The following is a 12,144-nucleotide window of genomic DNA, read 5'->3' as shown; positions in this document are numbered from 1 at the left end:
GAGAAAACTGACCCACACGATTAATTTACGTGCAGGCTTACAAAAAGAAAAAGATTAAAGAATAATTAGAATTCCTTAGTCTAGAAATACGAAGACCATGAAGGGATGTTATCAACATTTATAAAGTTATAAGTAAATATGTATGTGGTCACTAAATTTCAAATGTTAGAATGCTGGGATATTTAAGAGGAAGTGATACTTTATGTAGTAGCCTGCAAATTTATGAAAGCTATTACTCTGATATATAATTAAGTGCTCCAAATCTTTTTTGAGATAGATGGAGAGGAGTAAAATAAAAGGAAAGTTGAAAATGTATAAGTTTTGGAAGTTAAAGAGGATTTTTCAATATGTAGGTTCTACTGTGGGACAGGTGTGTGCAACTGACAAAGATGAACCTGACACGATGCATACGCGTCTGAGGTACTCCATCATCCAGCAGTTGCCAGCATCACCCACCCTATTTTCTATGCATCCAACTACAGGCATGATCACCACGTCATCATCTCAACTAGACAGAGAGGTAACATAAATATTAACAAGTAAAACTTGATTATCACATGACTATTTAGTAGTACCTGTATTTCGATGGAGTGCATTAACCTTGCAGTGCACCAATTTTGAACTCCTAATTTGTTCTCTCCTGAATTGAATGTTTTATTAAATCAAATTTCCTACTATAAACATATTTATAGTATACATACTTAGACTATAATGTATACACTTATACTACAGTATTTATAGTATAAATACTATATATTTATAGTAAAAACAAGAAATGTCAAATATGAAAGGTGAAACTTTTGGAAATGTGTGGAAATTTATTATCCACAGATAACAATGCATCTCCTGTCTGTGTCATCTCTTCCTTGACAATCTCATTTACATACCTCTCTTTACATAGACTAAGAGAAAGTTTATATCTCTTTGATCTCTGGTTTACCATTTTCAATTGCCTGCTAGAAATCCTTATTCAGATGTTTCACAGGTACCTAAAATGCAATACATCTAAAATTGAGTTTGTCTTTCCTTCTAAACATGCTGTCTCCTTCCCATGTCTTCTAGTTAGAATAACATTAATACATTCTTTTCTTATTAATAATTTTTCTATTGTTACCTTGGATTCATGTTCTCAAAATTGTATTTGATGCCTCCTCTTGCGCCCTAGATCAAATCTCTTTTTAAAGCATGTTGATGTTACTCCGAAATGATGTTACATTTATATTCTGCCCATTTCCATTGCAACTGTCCTGGTTTAGTAATTCATTCACTTGGTTATTCAGCTATTACTCCTCCACCAAGTGTTTATTCATCTGAATTCTTATAGCAGTTTATCTGCCCTACTTACTACATTTCTAATCCCTTATCTTAAAATATAGTGAAATGTGTTGGTCAGGTATTTCTTTAATTCCTAAAACGTCATATCAGATTCATTTCCTCTCACTCTCCCTATCCATTAGAGGTCCTCAAATTTTCTGGTCTCAGGACCCCTGTACACTCTTAAATATTATTGAGGATTCCAAAGATGTTTGTTTATATGGGTTATATTTATCAATATTTACTCTATTAGTATTCAAAACTGATGAATGTTTAAAGTATGCATTTATTTACCCATTTAAAATAGTAATAAATATATTACATGTTAACCTAAAGAACACTTTTATTGAATAAGCACATTTTTCAAAACAATAAATAATTTAGTGAGAAGAATGGAATTATTATGCATTTTTCCAAGTCTCTTTGATACCTGACGATCTAAGACTGATGGATTCTCGTAACTCCTTCTGCACTTGGTCTGTCATAATATGTAGTTTTAGCTGAGGTATATAAGGAAAATCCAACGTGATATGAAGTTAGAAAAGAGAGGAGTAATTTAATAGTAATGTCAAATCATTGTGGATATTATGGTTTGATACCACATCAAAAATTGACAAGTGGTAGCTTCTTAAATGTTTTTTGCTGTGTGCATTCTGAAGCCTTGTCAGTGAACTTTCGAACTTTGTTACATTGAAATCTATTGGTCTATCTTATATATTGAGTGAGTGCATAGATAGCCACATACAATTTTATAAGATTATGCATTGGTCATTTGGGAAATATTGGTTCACTGAGTTATGCAGAGCTTCCAAATATTGACACATTTCATTAAACAATATTGAAAAAAATGACCTCCTCACCTCCATTACTAGCACAATGGTTGATAGAAGCTTTCCAGAATTCTCATTTTAGCTTGAAAACTCCAGTTTATCAATGGCAACAAATAGTTGTTTTCCTCGAAGTGACAGAATCATTTTATGTGTGACAAACTGTCTTCAAAATACACTAGTCTGAATAAACATAGGAGTCTTTTACATAAAAATGGTATTCTATGAAAAGAACATTAGCTAGTTCAGCTCATAAGTCAAACAATCACACAAGTACGTTTTCTTGAGAAGAACATCATACTATGTTACGCAGCAGAAGTGTTTTATGCATAGCTGTCATTTCTTCACATAGACTATGGGTTGAAATTTAATAAAATTAGTCCTTTTACTGTGTCTACAGGATATTTCTAAGTGAAATTTTATTTTATTAAAATTTTATTTTGTTATTTATAAATTCATTTATTTTTACTGTTAGTGTGTGCCAGTGAGGAATATAATATCAATATCATTTGCTGAATAAATGAATGAATGAATTGCTGTTACAGCTCCTCAGTTATATAGATTCTTTATGGAACTTATGTGCTTAAGAAAAGCAGGTTATAAACTAAATCCTCTTTTATCATCAAGTCTCAAGTACATCCTTCCGATAAATCAGTTGCAAACATTCGACTAATGAAGGAGTCTTGGAGTACTTTACCCAAGAGTGCTCTGGAGCCACTTTGTGACCCCAGATTTCCAGTTCTCATCTGTTACCTTCAACCCTTTAAGTCTCTTAAACATCAGGATTTTTTTTCCATCTGAAGATATCATAAGCCAATATTTAGGTCCTCTAATCTTCATTTCTTTGTTCTGTCAGCCAATTGATTGTTTCCAATAAATCTTAGTTCACTACAAACAAAATATGTATTCTCTCCTAAAAGTACACTAGCACGAGGTTTTTAGAATTTTTAAATGAAATAAGACCATTATTTTTCAAGTCTTTATATGTGATTGGTTATGAGAGAAGAGTAAACTGGGAAAATTATGTATATAAAAAGCATAGAGATATAAAGAAATTTTAGTTCTATTTTAGGTAATGCATGAGGACAAGAAAGTCTAAGAGGTAATGGAATTAAGGGAAGAAGGTGGCAATGTGAGAGAAGAGTGACTATTTTAGGAAGACGGTTAGGATAGTTTTTCACATATTATTTTGTCTTATGAAAAGAGGTGAATTATTTAGGAAAGTTATCATTTTTTTATAGAAGAGGAAATCTAAGTAAAAAGAATTTTCCAACTTCCCTGAGATTACATTTGTTAATTTTGGAGTTGGGAATAGAACCGGAGTCTCCTAATGTTCAATCAAGAGGATATTATTAGTGTTGTTTTTAATCCTTCTGTATCTCAAGGACTTACGATAAATGAAACCGATACGAAGAGAAACACTTTTTTTTAACTAGTGATGAACCTTCTGTAATCTCTGATGAGTGGAAAGCCCTAATAGCCAGATTCTATATTCCACTGAGAGAAGAAATTACATAGCCCCAGACCTTTGTTTTCATGTGAATTTGATGATCTTTTTATAAATGTAAATATTTAAAATATATCTTTTTTACAGGAGCATATTTCACTTTATTGTTTTATTGTGAGATGGGTACAAGAGTCACTGCTATGTATTCTTGAGCAAAGAATGTTCTTTGGATAGGAGATAAAGATTTTGATATAGTTACTAGGTAATTTTAAATGTACTACGGCTACATCTTTTCTTTTTGTTGAGTAAAACTAAAACCAATTGATTCCATATTCTATGAGTTTCACTTTAAATTTGAGAAACTACTCTATTTTCGTAAATTAATTGAAAATTACTAGTATGAGAAAATTTTTCTTCTGCCAGTGTATGAAAGCTATGAAATTGAATAGCATACCTCTTAAATCTTTGATGCAAGGAAAATTATCAAGTGTAAATCAAGACTTCATTTATAATATTGCCTTCACTCAATAATTAAATTTTATTTTCTTTTCAGTTAGTTGATAGATACCAGTTGAAAATAAAAGTACAAGACATGGATGGTCAGTATTTTGGTTTGCAAACTACTTCAACTTGCATCATTGATATTAAAGACGTGAATGACAACTTGCCAACATTCACCCGTTCTTCTGTAAGTACAGGAAATTAGTAAAAGAAAAATGTGCACCCGGTGTTAATTGCTAAATATGCACATTTCCATCCATGCCCTGTGATTTCAAGTAAAGTACCCCCAAGACAGCAACTTGGACTTAGGGCTTAAAATTATGTCAACATAGTACTTTGGAATTAGAAGAATCGGGCTTACTTCACATGGTGTTCTGTTTTTATGAGCGTTATTAATTAAATTTTGTTTGTTTTTATTATTTTAGTATGTGGCATCAGTGGAAGAAAATACAGTTGATGTGGAAATCTTACGTGTTACCGTTGAAGATAAGGATTTAATTAACACTGCTAATTGGAGAGCTAATTATACCATTTTAAAGGGCAATGAAAATGGAAATTTTAAAATTGTAACAGATCTCAAAACCAATGAAGGAATTCTGTGTGTGGTTAAGGTAAGAATAAATTAGTAAATTAGTTATTTGTAGCTTATAATTTCACAGATCAGTATACTAGAGTTTAATGAAAAGAAAGGAATTCTGCTAAATGTAGGAATAAAATAGATATATAAGTGAATGTAATTGTTATATTCCTCATATATAATGGAATGAATATATTCATTCTGGGGAACCTTTTATAAAGGTATGATTTAAAAAATGTATATAGATTTATATATGTTCAATTAATATAGTATCCACTTTGTAACCAATATCTCTTAATTCAAAAACTAGCACAGCTTTGAAGCCGACAGGACAGTGTCAAACTTTCCTAGCCCATTTGTTTCTGTAGCTGGGTCAAGGAGCCTCCACTTATTTACTGAATTTCCCAAATGATGAGTTACTCCTGGTCAGACCCATGGGGAGGCTGTTTGTAAATTTGTCCATCTGTATCCAGTGTCCATTACATCCTTAGCTTCCCGGTTCAAAATAGGAATCCTCAACCATTCAAAGATGTCAATACTTCTAAAACCTCTTTCTAATCCTATTCTACAGCGTCTCAAAAGAATTCGCAGGTAATTCAGGAGCCAGAGTTAGTCCATAAAGTGATCTGAGCGCTTTTGCCTTTGGACAGAGTTAGAGGCTTATTTCTGCTTCATCCTTAACTAGAACATGATGCTTTTGTGAGTCTGTGGGGTTTCCCTCTTGTACATACTCACAAGGAGCATGGATCCAAAATGATGAATCTTTTTTTCTTACAACGATGAAAATTAGCTGCAGTTTGTGGGTTAATTTCTCTGTTTCAAAACAACAAAGAAATGTCCTTTAAATCTTGTCTGTGTCATCACTCAGCCCCTGCCCTAATCCTTGGTATTCTAAGAAAGAAATTTATCTCTGTGAAATCCAAGACCTAACAAAATTTCTGTCTTCTAGAAAATAGCTTCACCCGTTCTCATCACAACTACATATCAAGCAAAATGAAGTAACAACTTTCCATTAAACTTGATACTGCCAGTTCTTTAGAAAGTAACTGAGATAGAAGAGATAAAAAAGGAGAGTATAATGTCCATAAGCCTTCTATTTTCTTGTTGCTCCCCTCTTAAAAATATATTATAAAATTTGACCCATGTTTTCTACCCCAAACCAGGTATAAATAATTTTCTTCATCTCAGGAGAGTAGAATAAGCTGTCCCCAAATTAATGGAGTAACAAAATAACAGTTGGTTAGGGTATGGAGTCCCCAAAATAATATCTCAAGTGTTAACCTTGAAGCACCTTCATTAAATACTTTCTGAAGTTGTTATTAAGAGCTATGATATTACGTTTGCTAAATTTATCGTTGAGGAACAGGTTTTCTTGCTGGCTCCATGCAAATACTGAATCAGTTGAAGGATTTGCCTCCTTTCTATGTTTAACATTCTCATGACTATTCCAAACACGGCACTTACGTATTTCCAAGTTAGCATTGCCAAATATTAAATGTCTTGATCTGATTTTCAACACGCTTGCTTTTGTAGCCTCTGAATTATGAAGAAAGACAGCAGGTGAACCTGCAAATTGGTGTCGTTAATGAAGCTCCGTATTCGAATGAGGCTAGCTCAAGATCAGCCATGAGCACGGCGACCATTACTGTTAATGTGCAAAATCAGGATGAGGGCCCCGAGTGTAGCCCTGCACTGCAGACTGTTCGAATTAAAGAAAATACACAGCTGAGAACACCGAGCAATGGATATAAAGCATATGACCCAGAAGCAAGAAGCAGCAGAGGCATAAAGTATTTCTAATTCTGTTTCAGTTAACTCCAAATTTGCTATGTTTTTAAAATTTATAACTTATTTTGACACTGGTCTTATAATTTGGCTTATGATACATTTTGTTATTTTAATTCATCGTTATCAACAGGTATAGGAAATTAAATGATCCAAAACAGTGGGTCACTGTTGATGAAAACTCAGGATCAATCACAGTTATCAAGAGCCTGGACAGAGAGGCAGAGAACATCAGAAATGGCATATATAATATTACAGTGGTTGCATCAGACGAAGGTAAGAACTTTGTTTTTAAGATAGCTCCATACATCTTCAACTACATACATTTTCAGTTTTTAAACCAATAACACACATTTTTAGGTCTGCTGTATACATTCTCAAAATTTGTTTCTTGGAGATGACATATAGAGTAATTGAGAGGTTTGCTATAATTTGTTAACTCAGGTCTACTTTCTAATAGCACCCTCAGTTTTAGATGTAATTATACAATAGTTTAGTCATAGAAATACTTAAAACTGTAGCTCATTAAAATTAATCATTAAAAATTGAGAAGATTACTATAGAAGAAATTAGCTTCATTTTATCTAGTCGTATCTTTTAAAATATTCACTTTGGCAAGAAAATTCATTACAGAGAGAACATACTTATTACCCATAGTGCATGCCAAGAAAACAGTTCTATCTTTTTACAGGAAACTGGCAATATATTGGGGGGTTAGAATTCTGATTAAGGACATTATAAAAAATGAATCATAGTCATGATTAATAGCATGTTATAAAATTAGGAAGACAAGCACTATGAATCCATATAATCATATAAAATGTAAAATCATGTTCTGTGAGTCCTACAAAATTGAGAGAAATATGAGCACAATGATTATGTATGAGATCCACTTAGCGCATAAAATATAATTTTACTGTAACAAACATTTAAACTTTGTACTTCTGTAAAATAAACATGCTAACTACAATAATCATTAATTATTACTTTATAATTTGAAAAATTAAAATTTAGAAGTGATTTTGGAAGGTGTTTTCTATTTCAAGTCTCTAAATTAATGAGGAATGGCTCGTATCCATTGGTTGAATTGGTAAAGTTGTAATCATTATTAATTTAACTTCAGCCAATTAAAGACTGTCCTTTAAGTCCTCAGCTTCCTTTGTCCCTTTATCAAGACATGCTTTTTGGTCAAAGACAAATGAAAAGAAGAAAATATGAAAATTAAATCCATTATTTTTATATTTTTAACAGCACTTGGCAAATTGTTTCTTGATAGATGAGATAAAAATTACTCTCTGGAATTAGAGGTTTTTGTGTATAATATTATTCTACATCCTCCTCTGTTGAAGAGGAGATAAAATAATTGAGACATCAAATAGTTTTATGGAGTTTAGTTGAGGGGCACTTTTAATCATCATTGTGGTTTAGAATAAATATGTAATGGGGCCTTTCTCATTAATTTCTTTTGAAGAAAGTAGGGGATAAATAATTCCACATCATTTTATTTTATGAACTAAGATTATACAAAAGTATGTTTTTGTTTGTTTGTTTTTGTTTTTACCTTTTTCTAAAACCTATACTGGCTAATTTCATTGGGGCCCTCCCTGCTGCTTCCTAATGAAAAATGCTTTCTCCTTGTGAGCTCTGACTTCAAGCCCCATGCTCACGTCCCACCCTCCTACTTCTCTACTTATTTCCTCTTTTTAAGACTCTCTCCCAAAGCTTCTGTGTGTAAACTTTTCCACATGTTCCTTTCTTCTGTATATGCTTTCTGTTTTCCAACTTCCTCTCTGCTAAACATAGCTATTTCTTAAACTTTGAGTTCTGTTTCTCTTCTCAATCTCTTCTCAATCTCAACTCTGTTGGCTGTTTCACCCAGGTAGCTCCTCTCTATAGCTGAGTTTTAGGTGTTTATTTTTGTTGTATTATTCCATCTTTTAGGAGGAGTGATTTCAAATTTTTAAAAGGTTTGAGGGGCCGGCCCAGTATAGTGGTTGGGTTCGTGCCCTCAATTTCAGCAGCCTGGGGTTCAAGGATTCAGACCCTGGGTGTGGACCTGCACACCGCTCATCAAGCCATGCTGTGGCGGCATCCTACATACAAAACAGAGGAAGATTGGCACAGATGGTAGCTCAGAGACAACCTTCCTCAAGCAAAAAGAGGAAGATTGGCACAGATGTTAGCTCAGGGCCAATCTTCCTCACCAAAAAACCCAAAAAACATTTGATAGGAGTGAGCCATGCACATAAATCATGGAACCACCAGGAGTCCCCCTTCGTGACTGCATATTTAAAATTAGCACTTACCCATATAGCATTATATCAATATTAGAAGGTGAGATTTGCATGCATAAACTCCAATGAATCAGAGTTTTATTTGTGTAATCAAAAGATGAAAAACAGAACTGTGAAACACTGTGAATTAGATGTCTGAGATCTTTAGTTTACATGTCCTATACCAATACTAATCTGAATATGCAAAAAAAATAGAGTTTATTGAACAACTCGAAAAGTTTAAGGGAAGGGAAATTCAGGCACTTAGCACAGCAGTAGAACAGCACTGTAGAGGCCAATTCAAAGACAATACAGGTAACCAGGTTCAATCAGTCAGACATGTGCTTTCAACTCTGTGTATGGACCCAAATGTGAAGAAATGTTCAAGACATCCGGGAGTCCCAATTTTCAGAAAGAGCAAGAAAACACCACATAACATGGGAACAAGAGAGTTTGAGAGGTGAGGTTATTCTGCCCTAATAGAAAAGTATGCCAGGTAGATAACATACATATCTTCCTGCTTGCTTTCTTTTTTTTTTTTTAAGTTGTCCGAAGTGAGAGAGATTTGCATTGTTTCTTGCATCTCATTTCTTCTCTCCTTGTTCCCTTTTGTTCTTGCTGAAGTAGATCCTTTATTAGTTTTTTCCGTGGTGGGCGGTGGCTGATTGATAAACCCTCTCAGTTTTATTGTTCTGAAAAATATTTTAATATCGTTCTCATGCTTGATTTGACAATTTGACTTGGTTTAAAATTTTGAGTTAACTCCTTCTTTCCCTCAGCACTGTGCAGGTAGTACTCCATTATCTTCTGGCATCTGTTGTTGCTGATGCTTATTATTCTGCTGTCAACCTAGTTATTGTCTCTTTGTAGGTAATATGTCCAAGCAACTTTTCTGGTTCCCTAGGTTGCGTTCTACAGTTTTAATACAATGTTTATGCCGTGAATTTGTTTTTATTTACCTAGCACTGCAGTCAAAGTATGTTTTAAAATAGAACATCAATATTTTTCTTTAATTCTGGGATATTCTCAGCAATTATCTCTTTAAATATTGCTTCCCTGCCATTCTATTTATTCTCTTCTTTGGAGTCCTTATTAGATGAAAGTTGCTGTTTTAGTCCTAGTGGAGTTTAAGCTATAATTTCATTCTTATTTAAACAGTTACACTTTATGTCTTTAAAGATGCTAAATATACATGTTTCAGAGATGTCTCACGTAGAGTGAATTAATCTTCTGGTTGGTGATTTTGTTGACTTTCCTTTTCGCATTAATCTTGCTCCATCTGGAATTTTAATTTGCAAGCTTATATTAAATGGGAGGTGTTTGATCTGCTTTGGCTTTTTCCCCTCTCCCGCCTTACCGCCTAGCAGTCTTGTGCCACCAACTTGTCCTTTTCTGTGGCCCACGTTTCAGATCTGGTTCTTAACTTGGTGGGCTGTGGCTCCTGACCCACAATGGCACTGGAAATATCACAGGTCCTGTTGCCTTGGTCGAGGTTGTGACTGTGGCTGTGCCTGGTCTTCCAGCTTTCTTAGGATGGCAGTTTCATATAAGACATAGCGCTAGGCAGTGGGTGGCACAGATTTTTTTCACCCTTTTTTCCATCACTGATGTCCAAGTCCTCTTTATTAAGCAGAAAGTTTAATGATTTAGAGATAGAAGTCCTGAATTTGCATTCAGCTTCAGACTTCACAACTGTATCACTAATTTGTGACCTGAACCCATGACCACCTCATCTTTGAATCCCCCAGATTTTCCAGTAGAGTGTCCTGTACAAACTAGTTCTTCAGTAAGTTAGTATTCAATATATAGATAGATGAGTTCAAAAAGCTACACCCAGAGTGATTATTTTGGTTTGCAAGTGATTTTCCACTTCTGGAGTCTTTCACCTTTCAAACATTTCCACGTACTATTTTTGTTCTAACCTTCCAAATGCATATCTTCTACCTTTCAATTTCTCTGCCCTCAAACCTTAAGTACTTTCTATAAGTATATTCAACTCCAACCTCCCGAGGTTGACTTTCAAGAACCCTTGGCTCTTCTCTCCGGTGTCAGTTCCCACCAAGCTGCCTTCCCCTTCATTATTGCCAGAACACGGGCATGCATACTCTGCTTCCCACCCCCTTGAGTTTCCTCCTACTTTTAAATATACCAAAAATGCCCTTGTTTGTACTGTCTTCCTTTCTCCTTTTAAAAATCAGTCAAAACTCCTCCCCATAAAAATTTCCATGTCATTGCACCTAGTGATTGAATGACAAATTTAAATAACGGTTATTGTCTGTACAACCCATTTGACAGTGATAATCTTTTTCTTTTAACATTCTCTAAGAACATAGCCTGTGACCGTGCTTCTCACTGTCATTTATATCTTTCAAGTGCCTAATAAATTATTAAGTTTTTTTAATCTATAATTTCCTATTGACAACTCAAAACATTAAAAAATTGTATTTTTATATCCAATTTTCTAGATGGGAGATCATGTACTGGGACACTGGGGATTATACTAGAAGATGTGAACGACAATGGTCCCTCCATACCTAAACAGCAAGTGATAATCTGCAAACCTGTCACGTCGTCTGCGGAGATTGTTGCCGTTGATCCTGATGAACCAATAAACGGCCCACCCTTTCACTTCACTTTGGAGAGTACTTCTGATTCAGACGTACAGAGAAGGTGGATACTGACAGGAATTAATGGTATGTATTTCTAAACATTGTTATGTCCTTTTCAGCATCAGTGTATCTAAAATATTTTTTCTTGATGAAATAGAAGAATAATTCACTTTGGGAATGAGCAATGAAAGAAGGAAAGTGTCTCAGTTTTGCTGTGGTGGGAAATGAGCCTTTCTAGGGCTTATCTCTGATCAGTCCTGTGTCAGGATTCCCTTAGGTGTTGTGTGAATTCTCATTCCCACTCCAAACACACACACACATCCTTAGACTAGGTCTAATATAATCACTTCCTGACTTGAGTACCTCCCACCTACATAGATTCTTTACATGCTAATGGTTTCCTAGTTCATAAGGGAATCTCCATCTTTTGCTGGTCTGTTCCCCAGGAAGCAGACTCTTGAGACAGTTTCTCAGGTGGAATGTTGATTAAGGGGTTTGCTTGACTTCAGTAGCTGTGAAAGGAAGGGAAGGGGGACTGGGCAAAAAGAGAAGCCAAGTGGCAGCTCAGGCCAAGAACAGCCTTGGCTAAGCCCATGGGGAGTCTGAGCTGAGTGGCCCTTCAGAGTGGCCCCAAGTTGAGTCTCTCTCCTCACTCATTGCTCAATCAGTGGGTTGGACTACCCCGAGGGGCACTTTGGCAGGAAGGCACAATCACTGAAGATACTGACAGACCCCAAGCAGCTGGGACAGTAAGTCCTCAATTGTAGGGGATCTGTGTGTACATCACAGTGTCTGCTGTGCTCTCCCTCCT

The 12,144-nt window shown here is 34.9% G+C and overlaps 1 protein-coding gene across 4 annotated transcripts in view; it reads left to right on the top strand.

Annotated features, from left to right (window-relative positions):
• DSC2 (desmocollin 2) overlaps positions 1-12,144 on the top strand; it is a 34,061-nt gene that overhangs the window by 13,907 nt on the left and 8,010 nt on the right. For all 4 annotated transcript variants that reach the window (XM_070629830.1, XM_070629832.1, XM_070629831.1 and 1 more), the window contains exons 7-12: positions 354-520; positions 4,142-4,276; positions 4,515-4,700; positions 6,200-6,456; positions 6,585-6,727; positions 11,190-11,417. In XM_070629830.1, the coding sequence (XP_070485931.1) occupies positions 354-520; positions 4,142-4,276; positions 4,515-4,700; positions 6,200-6,456; positions 6,585-6,727; positions 11,190-11,417 (1,116 nt within the window). The remainder of the gene's footprint in view (positions 1-353; positions 521-4,141; positions 4,277-4,514; positions 4,701-6,199; positions 6,457-6,584; positions 6,728-11,189; positions 11,418-12,144) is intronic.

This window comes from Equus przewalskii, chromosome 7, assembly GCF_037783145.1.
Source record: "Equus przewalskii isolate Varuska chromosome 7, EquPr2, whole genome shotgun sequence".
NCBI classification, from domain to species: domain Eukaryota; kingdom Metazoa; phylum Chordata; class Mammalia; order Perissodactyla; family Equidae; genus Equus; species Equus przewalskii.
The sequence above is the reverse complement of the archived record's forward strand: the minus strand, read 5'-3'. Positions and strand labels throughout refer to the sequence as shown.